Source organism: Jatropha curcas, chromosome 5, assembly GCF_041381405.1.
Source record: "Jatropha curcas cultivar XTBG-Jc1 chromosome 5, XTBG_Jcur_1.0, whole genome shotgun sequence".
Classification (NCBI taxonomy): domain Eukaryota; kingdom Viridiplantae; phylum Streptophyta; class Magnoliopsida; order Malpighiales; family Euphorbiaceae; genus Jatropha; species Jatropha curcas.
This window is the reverse complement of record NC_143155.1, coordinates 18,322,617-18,337,143: the sequence shown is the minus strand read 5'-3', so window position 1 is coordinate 18,337,143 and position 14,527 is coordinate 18,322,617. Positions and strand designations below refer to the sequence as shown.

At 34.1% G+C, this 14,527-nt stretch overlaps 1 protein-coding gene across 2 annotated transcripts; it reads right to left on the bottom strand.

Moving 5' to 3' along the window:
- Nucleotides 1–535: 535 nt before the first annotated feature.
- LOC105639087 (chloroplastidic phosphoglucan, water dikinase (ATGWD3)) lies at nt 536–14,216 on the bottom strand. Of its 2 annotated transcripts, none has more exons than XM_089721577.1 (19): nt 13,833–14,216; nt 12,534–13,140; nt 11,289–11,375; nt 11,077–11,208; nt 10,308–10,433; nt 10,048–10,226; nt 8,631–8,715; nt 6,982–7,131; nt 6,789–6,841; nt 6,068–6,276; nt 5,846–5,964; nt 4,881–4,951; nt 4,604–4,721; nt 4,035–4,136; nt 3,844–3,930; nt 3,683–3,759; nt 3,101–3,257; nt 2,879–2,990; nt 536–1,685 (listed from the first exon to the last, which is right to left on the bottom strand). In XM_089721577.1, exons 1-19 carry the CDS (start codon nt 14,003–14,005, stop codon nt 781–783), a joined length of 3,549 nt encoding a protein of 1,182 aa, XP_089577703.1. In that variant the 5' UTR covers nt 14,006–14,216; the 3' UTR covers nt 536–780. The 2 variants fall into 2 exon arrangements, with proteins under 2 accessions (XP_089577703.1, XP_089577705.1); XM_089721579.1 differs by having other exon boundaries at nt 4,035–4,121; nt 13,833–14,215.
- Nucleotides 14,217–14,527: the final 311 nt, after the last annotated feature.

The window sequence follows — 14,527 nt, the reverse complement described above, 5'->3', positions numbered from 1 at the left end:
ATTCTAGTTTGACTGGTTTAAGGTTTGGTGCCATCGGATCGAGTTGATTTTGTCATCCCTAACTGGCAAGTCCTAACTGGTTTCGATTCCAGCCATTAAGGGCTGAAATATTTCAGTGATTCATAACTGGTAATATATGATACACAAAAATTTCTAGTCACGAGCATTTTCGAGTTTTGAAAACTTTCCACATATTCGTTTTTCCATATAAAAAACTGTTTCGCATATAAAATATATTTTAAATACCATTCACCCATATCTTTATCGTATTTCTTCGTTTCCATTTCCATGCAACATAACCGGTAATTCATTGAATCGGCCGGGCCTAATCACAGTTCAAGGGATCGGTCAATTTGACCAACCTGTTTGTTCGCCTCCAAAATGTTGTCCTTGCAATTTAAAAGCATTGGAATTAACAGCAAAATACATAGCCTGCACAAGTTTCTGTGACTGTCCAATCTGATTCCTAGATTAGAAACGCTACACAAAATTCACAAGTGAGAAGTTGCTAGCTAGACCAATTAATGGAAAAATATATGCGAATACCACACCATTTTCAGCTTAGCATAGATTATTGTTTCATCGACGGCTTCGGGTTACCGACAGAGCACATAAAAAAGACACCATCAACATAGCAATGGCATCCTTAAGCATATGAAAGTAATATGCTGCATTTATAATGGTTAAACACATGGGTTGCCAAAGACAGATAGCGCCCACATGTGCAATTATTTGAAGTTTTTTCAGTCTCAGGGTACTATTATATGTAACAGTAGGTTTCTATTGAGGTTGTGGGCGTGTCTGAACAATATAGATGTCTTTTCCGATCAAACATCCTTCCACGTCCTGTGGACACCCGAACTTCCTCTCTAGGAAAAATCCAACAGCACAGAGCCTCTGACCAAGCTGGCGACGGAATATTGGATCAACTGTTAATGGCTTCTTGCTGTAGTCTACTGTTAATCGGATTACTTCCCCATCAGCAGGACCTGCTCCAGATACAAGCATTTCCTCGCTGAAATTTGCAAATGCTAACGTTTGCACGAGACCATCAAACTTTCCGGATGCAAGACGCCAAGGTGTGCCCCTGGTGCCTGAAGCTAGGGTTTCACCAAGCCCAGGGGCAATTTCTGCTTCGACCAAATTATGGTCATGGTCAGTTGGACTGAGCGTGTGAAGCACAAATGACAGGTCTGGTGAAAGCATTTCTTGTACTAGAACTGCCATTGTGGCATCTTTCTGAGAAACACCAGCAGCACGACGACTTAAAACAGCTCTTCTAGTGTACAGCGAAGCCCATACCCGGCCCACTGCATTTGCAAATACAGTTGGATTTGATGGACTAACATTAGGAATTGAATCATAAAGTCCAGCAGCGGACATTCCTGCCAAGTCCTCAACATTGGCACTTGAACGCACAATTAATCGTGCATTTCCTGGAAATATTCGGCTTATTCCATCGATTGTATCTTTTGGGGGCTGCAAAGAAGAGATCAGTTTCTGGAGTTGAGAGCACAAGTTGTCAAGTTCACCACCTTCCACTCTAGCTGTTTCTATCTGTTGCAGAAGTGACGTGAATCTTTCAGTGGAGTTGCTTTGCTCTAGTGCCAATTCCATGGAACCAAAAGGTATAACTGCTCCCTTTGGGACATGAAATGAGGCTGGTACACCTTGGTCACTATAAACTGTCATTTGAAAAACAATCCATAAGAAGACCTGAGTCAAAGTCAATTCATTATACATGCAAGAATTCAGTAGATTAGGAAATCATGGAGCCAAGGAAAATTTCAAATCCTCAGAATCCTTTATGCTATTTCCTGTACTCAGTTATCATTAACTTGTCATTTATATGGTTTAGGAATTGGCTTTGCTTGGAAATGGAAAATCAAAATAACTCATTTTTTCCGTTGGCCAAAATGGTCACCCAACACTTGTTTTCCTGGAAAAGGGTTTAATCTGGATCAAAGAACATAGCCATAATTAATATAGTAAAGGGAAGGTGAAGCTAGTTTTACATGCCAAACTCCACACTAATGACAATAGGTAAATGAGATCACTTCAAATTTTGTTTTGGGAATGATATAAATTTAGCTAAATTGACACAATTTCTTTACAAAATCAAGTATATAGACCACAAGGTTGAATAAATGACAGCATATGACACTCAACTGCACTTGAACGTTTAGACATTAAACAAAACAGGAAAGTGTGATTAAACATGATGAAAGACTCAGAGTTCTTTAAAATAACAGGAGACACATATCAATATATAAGAGAATAAGTACAGAAAGTGTGCAAGGCTTTCACTTGCTAACAGTATTTGTCAATAACAGATACACAGTCAGAAATTTCTATAGTACATGCCCAAAAGAATTTAAATCATGCAATCATGAAATGTTTCAGATATCATTACAGAGGACAATGTTTTTGGAGACGATTCCTAATGTTCTTTTCTTTAGAGGTCACCTTATTGAAAATGTTGTAGAAATTCTTCAGAAGCAGGGAATATAAGTTGCAACTTGCAAACAAAGGCTCTAATTTTGGTATAAAAAGCGTTAATGAAACCTTTATATTCTTTTGATTCAAACTATATTTTTTCAAGATTGAAATATTCAACTCAAAATTGTTGATACCACCTTATAAGATAATTTTCCTCGATGGCCTGTAAAGCATTTCTAAGATTCTTAAAGAAAAAAGTCAGAAACGTCAGACAAAACTTCAACAACACGACAGAGAATTTACACTGCAAATCATGAAGGCAATATGGTTAACTGATCAGAGTACGGAATGAGACCATTTGAAACAGGGATAGTGTTTACTTGCACGGGTATATATGGTGATGCACAAATTTTCCTGTCTCATGTAATAAGATGTGTACCTTTATTTGATACAGCTGCCAAAGAGGCCAAACGACCACAAGCAGCAGCCTTTGCACCTGAAGAAAGTGCATCTGCATCTGCAAGCAATATGACACCTCCGGAAGAAAGACCCTTGAGAAGAAAATTTTTGTCAATTTTGATGAACTACAAGACTCGGCCATCTGATGTATATTATTAAAAAAAAAAAAATAATACAAATAAAAATACACTAAAAACCATACCTGATTGGAGTAAGAAGTTTGGATAGTAGGCTTGTGAAATCCAGATGCGTCGACTTTAGCTGTAGTATTAACTGGAAGATCTTTCACAATAGAATCACCATCAACACAATCTTGCGAAGTCAAAGTTAGATTTACAGCAGTCGAGGATGCTTCCAACCTGCAAATAATATAGGAAAACCACCATCACCACACTCACATCCCAGCTGACGCAAAGAAGAGAGAAAATGAGCATCATGGAAATTGAAAAATTGGATTATGAAATTATGGAACGTAATTTTTTTATTTTGATCATAGATAATTTTCTAGTTTATTCTTCTATTCTAATTTTTTTAGAATTTAATTTCTTATTATCTATATTATTATTTATTTATTTATATATATTATTTATATATTTTTCTATATTTCTTATGGGAACATATTCTTATTTGTATAAACTTTACCAAGAATCAAAGATGAAGGAACTTAAAAAGCATAATGAGAAGAAAATGATTTCGTCAAAGACAACAGCATTTTGAATAAATAAGGAACAGAATTTCAAAATAAACAGAGAAGGGATTCTAGATCTTGTGCTGGCAAAATAACCTCACATATTTTCCAGTAAATCTTTGTATATCATTGACTTTATCATCATCTTCACATGTCACAAAGACAACCTTCTCCTGCAGAAAACCAATTGAATTTCACCTTCATTAATGTCATTGCGAGAAAATGTAATGACTTTTACTCTTAGAAAAGGGACTTACTTGCCGGGCCCTAACACCAAGATGAGACAAGTGAGGCAGCTCCTGCAGAAGCACAACTCCCACTATATTACTACCAGCAGCTGTTACCTGCAATATAAATTAAACGTGAAATTTCATTTCTGCTTTGCCGCCACATTAACAAGGTCTAATGGTTCAGAAAAGAACATATCGTGTGAAAGAGACATGTGAACCTCTTCATCGCCATCAGCTTTGTTGACCACAAGGATAACAGGTCCTTTCATACTTGATGGTAATGATCCAGGTACAATACTTTCAACCTGAAGCCAAAGCAACTGAAGGTAATACCTGACATGTGGCGTTTCTTTTTTCTGGGATATAATGCATAAAAAAGTGCGTAGATTTATGCATTCTCACCAGCACAAAATGAAATGATATTGAAGTGCTGATTGGATAAAATAAGAGCTGAGTGCAATTAAAAAATTTTACCATTATCCAATATATTATGTGGCTCCAAAGTGAGAAAATAAAATGATTACTTATTAAACCGTCATAATGTGTCAGTGGCATTATCTAAATGTAACTTCCTATTCTTAAGTTAACAATAATAACTTTGCAACATCCTTTATTTTTGTTTTCCTTTTTCAATTCTTTTAGTTGATGCAACATATAAAGGATATCAATTAAAATTATCTTTTTAAACAAGAAAGAAATTTGACTATTTAGCCTATCCAGATAAATTCATGATGTTCTTATGTTAGTTTGATGTCCTTCTAATTAAAAGATTTATCAACAAGGATACCTGAAACAATGTTCCTTGAGCAGCTCCAGGAACAAGAACATCCCAACCTTGGGAACCAAGAGTACTTCTTACTGCTTTCAAAAGCAAGGTACAAAGTTTTGAAACCTGAAAAATTATCCTAAGATTTTCCAGTTTCCAGTTAGAAAGGAATAATGTTCTATAATCAGTAAAATTATCAATGGATGCTAAAACACAATATCGGAAGGTACCATTATAAAATACAGAAATGTTAACATGAAGACCATACTCATTGTGGGTATAAGAAATGTCAACATACCCCGCACGAATCTCAGCTTCTGTATAAGTCCTTACACTGTTCTCAGGAATTCCCAGTGCTTTTCCTAGCATCTGCAATAGTCCAGATATATTTTTCATACAATTTGGAGTTAGATTATTGGTTTATCATATTTCCATGGTACTTGTACATCACTCAAATAGGTTCTGGCAGATGATAGCACCAAAGTTTATCAGCATCACACCACTATAATATTTTTAGTACTGCAAAAGACTAGCTTGTCAGACTATGCATCAGAACAATTCATCAAGTATGGCGAACGAAAACAATATAAGCATAAATGGTTCATAATCCAATAAGTAAGGAAAGACAAGAAAACAAAGCATATCATACAGCAGATAAAATTTTGACCCTGAAAAAAGATATACAAAAGAGAAACCCATAGTTGTCAAATCAAGAATCAAATGATGAATCGAATCAAATCGTAAAATTTAGTATAACTTTTCAAAATTAATTAAAAATAAATACATATACATTTATGGATATATTTCCATCAATTTTATCAACAGATACTAAAAATTTAATTGCAAATCATGTATTAAACACAAAATGAAAGAGAACCTAATTACTTCTATGGTTACCAAGTTCAAAATATCAACAATGCAGTTAACATTTTAAAACAACAACAAAGTAAAACTATCAAGCCATTAGATTTCCTATCCAAATCCATATTCATCCATTATCATTTCTAAAATCAAGCCCTTCATCATCTTCATCTTCTAAAATGACTACATTCTCTTGCTTTTTTTTTTCTCTGCAGTGACTTTTTCACTTGTTTTGTTGGGTAAGAGAATCGTCAGTCATGAGAATCAACTCGAACCGTAAGATTTGAAATTTCATGCTCAATTCCGATTCATTCATAAGATTCGAATCATTTAGTATGAAAATTGAATCGAATCGTAAGATTCTGATAACACTGCAAAAACCTCAAAAATAAATCGTCATACCTGCACTTTTTGTGGAAATATTTGAAGAAGTGTTTCAGAATATTCCTCTGTTAGCCTTCTCGCTCTATCAAGTGTAGCTTTTAGCCTTAGCGCCCAAATTCTCTTGCCATCCTCACTTCCTTTATAGCAATGGAGCAAACCAAGATTAGTGAAGTACAGCAATTTCACTAAATATCTAAAATATTTCCAGAATTAATAGCGGAAAAAAGACAGGAAGAATACCTTCCTTTTCAAAGAGGCCTTTCTCTTGCCATGCAAGGAGTTCAGATCCAGTTGCTGAACATTCTTCTGGCTTCCAGCCGGATAAACCCAACTGGCGAACACCAACAATAAGGGCACCAAGAGGGTCATTCCAAGAGCTTACGTTCTTTAATTCCACATTGTCTGCAAGCCACTTAGCTCCTCCCACATTTTCAAGTGCATTGAGCAACCTGTTTGGACCAATAACATTAAAACCACAAATGAATCCCAAAAATAATAGGAAACAAATTAGATAAAACAAAAAGGTCGTGATAAACCAACTTAACGCCAAAAGAGAAGAACAGATTCCAGAGAGCATTGTTTGGCTTTTAGGCCATTTGAACACAGATCGTTATTATTCTTGTGACCAATGCCATGATTTTTGTAGCTGAGTAAAATATAATACACATGACCGAGATAAGTTTAGATATAGTTGCTTGTATTCAAAAGTTTATGACGCTTTAAAACTTTTTTTATCAAAATTTGTTCATACATTAATATTATGAAGGCACAATATATAATTTCTGCGCGCTCAAGTAAAGAAGAATGGGCTCTTGTACTGACTTGTTAGGAAAACAAGTTGCAAGTATACATCAAACCGATAGTTTTTAAACAATTAATATGTTACAATGTTCCAGTTACATTTGAGGAAAAATTATAAAATTATAGTCTCACTAATAATTCAAGCATAACTTTGACATACCGGCTTAGAAGAACAAAAGAATAATCCTCGAGGCCGATTTCACAAAGACGCCACTGTGAACAAGGACCACCAACAACCCAGAAAAAATTAAATAAGGCAATATAGAAATCAATCACAGGAGAAAAGAGGATTGTCAGAAGCAGAAGCATCAAACTACAACTCAATGATAAATATTAGCATGTGAAAACCTCACCTTTTGTCGCATAGCTATTGCAGCATCAGGAGCATCATTCCTTAGACCGCTTTCAAGACCTTTTACAATTATATCTCTTAAAGCATCCAGAGATCGAATGGTTTTCATCAGTTCAAAAACATTGTTGGATTCTTTGGAAGTGTCCAAGTTCTGGAAATGCACATATATATTAATTATTGGATGAGGTTGATTGGAACAAATCCCACTAAGCAATGTGGTGAAATTGAAATAAAACTAGCAGTTAAATTGTATCAAAGAACAACAAAAGGGGCAAAGTGAAAGGGTAAAGAAAGGGAACGCTATGAGTGGAATACTTCCATAACAATAAACAAAAGATTTATCATTAATTCATAAATAAGTAAATACGGTAAACAAGCATCCTAATCCTCAAACAAAGAATGAGCAAAATAGTTGTTCGCCTGTTGGTATTTATTGCCCTTTCCTTTTTCTTTTAATTTACATAATTTCGGCAGCAAATGTATCATAATATTTTCAAAAAATTAAAAGAGAATAGCACAAAATAAATGTAAGGTGCCAAAAAATTTGTTTAAAGAGGTAGCATCTCCAAAGCTAGCTTTATCAGGAACATGGATACATTGGCGAAGGGAAGAAGCAGCTGTTGGATGACAGCTCTTTTGTAATATTTTGTATAACATAGTTTTCATTTTCCCCTTCTTTCACCTTTGGCCCCCTGAGCTTTGATCTTGATAACTAAAGTACATATTATTCCATTTTATATATTATAACTTGACAAGTTAATATTCAACATTTTATCATTTAATATTGAAAATTAATTAATTTAGGGCTACCTATTGTATCAATGCAATCAAATAACATGTTAAATACCATAATAATCATACTCTCAATGTTATACTGTTGAATTATACCGACAAGTATAGGATAAAGCTTTTCTCCATTTCTGTGTTGAATAATGTGATTACATTTACGTAATTATACAAGAGCCTAACTCTAAAAAGGAAAATACAAAGATGGAAAGAACAAGATTTTCTCCTAAATAGGCTATACAAAGATATTCTAGATTACGTAAGTCAACATATAACCTAAAAAATCCAAACATCCTTCAAGATTCTTTCCATATCTGTTATTTTTATGATTATTATTTCAAATGGATAACAAATTTAAATCATCTAATGTAATAAATTTTCGGCCTTATAGGCACATTTACCCCAAACTTTAAATATTCTTACAGTTGTGCATAATTTGTCCCCTTTTTTTAGCAATTCAACACTAATGCAAAAGCTTAGTTGCAATAATACTCTAAGAGTCAAAATTGAGAAAAAGTAATAGTATAGATTATTAAATAATGTTTACTTTTAAATAGTATTTCACAACATTAAGGCTAATGGCTATTTATCTCGTAATAGAATTTACAAAGTAGCACCAAAAGAAGTTACAGGATGACATGTAATAAGCACGAACAAACCACTCACATGTAGCCAAACTGTGAATGCAAAAGTTTAAGATTTAAAAGAAAAAACAAACAATTGAAGAAGAAAATGGAGACTAATTCCAAGTATAGTGTTAATACTAGCAATAAAAATTAGCTTATTGTAGAAGTGTTGTCGGTTATCATATTTTAGTTTTCATACATCATAAACGTGAACAAAAATTAAAAAGAAGTGGTTTACCTTTTTGCACTCCAAAAACAATGTAAGAGCTGAAAGACCTCTTTCATCCAAGGAGTCTCTAACTGATTCAAGTTGTTCAGCAAGACTGCACAGTCATAAATAGATGTGATAATAAAACTTAAAACTAGTCCATCAGTAGTTACATTCATGAAAAAAGATAAAAAAAAAAACCCTAAAATTGCAGTAACTTCTCAAAGTCAACAGAATTTGGAATTTAGATTTTCAATCCATCTTTAAGGAAATTCTTCACAAGTGAATTAAGAGCTTTCTTTCTAAGTCAAGCAAGTTATGTCTGTCACGCTAGATTCAACCAGGTTTTAAATAATGGTATCAGACTATCAGTTACAGTCATGGTCACACAGTATTGGACAGCATTGGACTGTATGGCTGGTGCTACACGAATTTTTTTAAAAAAGATCAGCAAAATGACTTCTTCACAATTTAAGTTATTCTAGACTAAATATACAACAAACCTACACTCTTAATATCTAAAGACCATTTATTGAGAAGTAATTGATTTCGTAGTCGTACGTGACACATAAATCAATAGACAAATTTTGTAACAACAATGTTCTTTTGCTATCTATGGAAACAACCTCTCTACAGAAAAGTAGGAGGAAGACTGCGTACATCAATCTTCCCAAGAACCCACACGTGTGGGATGCTTTGTGCACTAGATCACCCATTTTTTTATTTTTTAATATTCTTTTGTTAGCATTGCCATTGTAATATAATTGAAAAGAATTAAAATTAAGCTTAATTTAAAATGAAAAGAAAAATTCAAATGTAGGAAAATACTGTGCAAAATATGGGTGAAATGAAACATAAAAGATATATTATTATAATTTTTATATAATATAATTTTAAGTATATGGCTCACATCCAAGAAGCGGCAACTCCAGGAATTTGATTCATTGATAACTTATTAATAGAGGATTACAAGACTGGGAATTTATGAACTATGCTAAGATTTTGGAAGGATTCAAGAGAAGAAAATCCAAAATGAATGTACAGTAGTTGGAAGGATAAAAGTGGTAAGATTTTTAAGGATTCTAACATTTTCCTTCATATCTAATGTATAGAATGCAGACGACACAAATCACAGACCTTTATTTCTGAGGCCTGAGACCAGCCCAAAAGGTAGGAAATTGGAACAAGTTAAATTTGAGTTGTGCCTCATGGAAATCTCTAGCCTAAGCAAACTTTTTTAAGTAATAATCAAGCCTCCTTCAAGGTGGACCAAAGGTAAAAATCACTTGCTCAAACAGGTCTAATCAATATGAAGAACATAGAAGAGAAAACAATCAAATCATGAAGACCACACAAAACAATAACAAAGCAGGTAAATGAGAAAAAACAATGCCAACTAGATGATAAACATTGATGATCAAAGTTTTAGGAGGTACTAAAATCGCACCTTCCAGCATTGAAGAAATCTTTGAGTTCCTGATGGAATATCTTGAATTGCTCCACAAATGCTTCGCTATATTCTCCAGGGTTCTTGGTAATTCTTGCAAGCATTGCTTCTGTAGCAACTAAATCTTCTGGACCAGCATTGCGGTGAAGCTTGTTTTGTATAGTATGTTTGATTTCTTGCTGGAATCAAAGTATAATTAATCAGCACAGATTAACCAATTACAGCAAAGTCAACTTACAAACTGTTCCATGATGTTTGACCTTGAGATCGTGAGGGATATCACCACGGTGGGCGATATCTCTAATTCGTGTTAGAGGAACAGATGCTGTAAATTCAGCCTTGAAAGATGGTAAGCATGGATGGATTTTTCGGATGACAAGTATTTCCTAAAAATCAAGTATAAAAGACAGTAAATAAAGAGAAGCAAAAACCTATATGACAAATAGATAATATACTAAATTAAATACAACAAAAGAAAACATTTACAACAAAGATGAAATTACATTCAGAATTAGATGTCCAATTTCTAGTAGTTTGAGATAAGAAAAAAACTAAGATGATTACACCACCATAGACTGAAGAACACAAGACAATGATAAGCCTACCATAAGATCCTCATCTCCATCACTAATGGTCTGTTTCAAATTCTATTTAGTAGGATTTGCAAAGCTAGCAAAGAAAGCATAGACTGTAGTCTTAGTTCAGATTAGTAGGAAAATCAATTTGTTACCATCATTGATAGAAATGTAATGTATGAAGGTACAGTCTAAATCCAGACTTAGTCACAAGAGTCAACAGACGCATAGTGCAATCACTAAATGACTTGGTATTCAGAAGTAGACAAACTATTTAGGAGTTTGACCAAAAACTCCCTTAAAAAAAGAACATTTAATCTAACACAAGACTTCAATTGTCACTTAGTTGTTGATGTTAGCCTGAAGAAATAAAATCTGTATAAAATCCAAGCAAATTTACAACGCCATCTAAGTTTGAGACATCCTCATCATATCAAGCAAAATGATTGGCTACCTTAGGTGAAGTATCTTTCCTACAAGAAATTCGTTCCAACTCCCGAAATATAAGCCTGGAAATTTCAGCGTGCCGGTTGGGCCGGTGATGACCTCCATCTTCAAAGCAAGGAATTTGCCCTGTGTTTATCCACTGCATAAGAGAAAAATCTAAGAGGTATGCAAAAAGAAACAAAAATGCCAGTAAGAAAAAGAGAAAATTTACACACACACCTTTAGATAAATTGCAGAATATACGAGGGCTTCCAAACGATCCGCAATTTGAAGATTTTCAACCAATAGCTGACGAACAAGTTCAAGCTTTAACAAATAAAGGGAAAAAAAGTTAATAGCAAAACAGAGAAGTCTTGAAATTGTTTATTTGGATTGCTGTTTCAACATTTATGGCCTAAAACTGGAATAAACATTTCACACATACATATTCATGAAATCCATAACACCAGGTCAAGAGCACCCAGGTAACCTTGATACATAGGGAAAACTAAAGAACTGCCTACAGTTAGTTAGTACATGCTTGGGTCCATTTCTCAGAATCACAAATTTTAGTCCTTGATTTTTCCTTTTTTTTTTTTTTTCTCTAAATCAATAGTTTAGTCCTCTTACAGAACAAAATGAAATTTCATTTTTCATGACAAATTAAGTAACATACTTAATTACTAATCCCAAATCATCACCTCCAAACACCACAATTTTTGTGTAGTTTTCTCTTTCGCTCAAGTAGGTTAAATCAAATATACAAATAACTCACATATCTGATATTTTCATATCAGAAAACCAATAATTTTTAAGTGCACTTTAAACGGCAGAAAATCATTTCCAGTTGACTTTCATTTTTTGCAATCAACCAAAGCATAGAAGAGCATGAAATAGCTGTGCATTCCTTAATCCTGGAGATATTTTTGAGATTAATCAACAAAGAAAAAAGGTTGAGTCCAATATTCTCCAGGGCTTTTATCTCAGGAATCATTTCTTATGGTCCAAACTAGTCACCATTGTGTTTCTTCTGTTAGAATCTTAATATTTGTGAGAAAACTGCAAAACTTGTATTTCCTTATCCTATTATTAGCTAAAAATTGTGCGTTCCCATCATGGAAGGCATATTAACATAAGACAAACATGTTGTTTCAACAAATCAAATTCAAGCTATTATAATGTATCAATTATGTCATCAAGAAATGCAGCAGCTATCCTTAAGATATGTAGTGAACTACAAGCATATACACAATTAAGCAAAGAAAGACCAATAAAAAATCAGAAGTTACTGCAAGTGTTGTGATGCAAAGAAACGTTGCACCAAATATGTGGAACAAAAGTCCCATGCATTTGAGTTTCTACGTCACAATGAACCATACGAATACTATATATCATGTGGGAAGCAATTTCCCTTGTTTTTTAACGCATCTCTTGGGAAATTCCTGAAAATCCTAAAAAGTGAGATGGCATATTCAACAGCAATACCTTTCTCCACCAGTTCCTAGCATTCCGGTCTCCTTCAACTAGTGCAAAAGCCAACCCCTCAAGGCCTGAAGTGTCCCATTTTCTTTCAGTTTCTCTGTTATGGTGCTCATTGGATCGCATGAATGAGGCAGCTTTCCCTTGCCATTGCCCAACAAAAGGACTAGTCTCAACATCCAAAGGAGTGGTACCACTGACATATCTGTTCTCACTGATATCCCCCACTTCCATGTCATTTCCTTCCAAATCCAAAGTCAGAAGGTCTATATGCTCTGCAGTTGCATTCCATTTACAGACAATCTCATAATGCCCTCCTTTTGGCAGTTTCAAGGTCCGGTTATCCCCACCTTCCCACACCAGAGTCTTGTCCTTCCTTGCAATAACAAACTTAAACTCAATAGACTCACCTCCTTTTAACACCAAGTCACACACCCATCCGGACTCTGTCCAAGTCATAGGCAAATTCTTCTTCCATAGACCCAGTTCTTTGGTAGACCCCAAAATTACTACATGGTCTCCAAATTCAACTTGGTGATCTAGCCGAAAATTAAGTCGCACCTTTCCACTCCCTGACTTTGATTTGTTTGTTTTCATCTTCTTCTCTTCCTCCCTGCAACAAAACCAATTTCATTATCCACTTCTGATAATTACTAAAGATTAAAGACCTTGAACAAACCATAAAACATCCACACATCTCATTACTTTCACAAGAATTTGCTGTTTTCTGTACATATTGTACTTAGAAAACTCCAAACTCCCTGACTACCAAAAGCTAAAATCAATCAGGAAACTATTGCATATGTTAAAGGAAAAAATATGGGAACATTATTTATCTTTTAATGTTTCAAATTATTATGGGTTCGTCATTTTTCAATCCCAAAATATTGTGCAGAAAACAAGTAATATTCGGCTTTCATGTTGAATGGGAAAAAGTAGACAGCCAAAGGCTCAATTTTATTGCCAAGAAAAATAACATTGACAAATATCTCATCCCATGAAAATAACAAAATTCCATTGGATTTTCCAGAAGTGCAACCATATGGCTTTTTCTATCAATCAAACAACTCAATGTTAATAATTCATATCGTTTCGTAAATCTTTCCCAACATTTCCTTGCCCCATTCAGATTAAGCAAGAAAAATAAAATTTAGCATTGCATTCAGACAAACAAAAGGACAGCATTACCAATCAGAACACAATTTGTTTACGCAGTTTTTCTTGCTTGCAGAACTCAATCTCAGCAACCAATTATTCAATGAATAATACAAACTCAAGCTAAAAAGAAGAAGATAAACAAAATACCTAGTTTGAGTAGAGGAAACACCGCAAATGATTCTGTTAAAGCTAGTTGATCGATTGCGAAGAGGAAAAGAAATCCTTGGATTGAGGAGAGAATGTTGGAATTTCAATTGCTTTCTATAGAAATTGGTTCTAGGAGACGAATTCAAAAGGTGCGATACACGCAGAGAATCCATTTCTGTACAAGACACAGGAGAAAGAGAGCCAGGAAGAATGAACAAGAAGAAGAAGCCTCTTGGCTATAACTGTAGTTAGCTATGGCTGTTGATGGCACTGAAGGAATGAACACTAACGGTTTATCGATTTTCGTGTCATGCCACGTGCTGTGTAGCGAAGCTCGCATATTCCAAACACGGATCTATAACAAATAAATATCTTGCGTTCCTCCATTGCCTTTGGCTTCCCACTTTATTATCTGCTCCGTCCACGTTCATTTGTCTTCATTGAATTGAATAATTGTAAATATAATTTATACCACTTGGTTTTTAAGGAAAAAATCCAATTAGTTTAATTTATTTTTTTTAAAAGAAAAAAATAAAAAAACAATTCCATATCTAAATTTTTAATTGGACTCAATTAAACCCAATTTATACAAAAAAAAAAAAATCTTTCAGAAATATAATTCATTAATAATAAAATCAAGTATAAAAATTATTCAATTAGACCAGACATAGAACTTTCGTTGATCCTTCGACAAT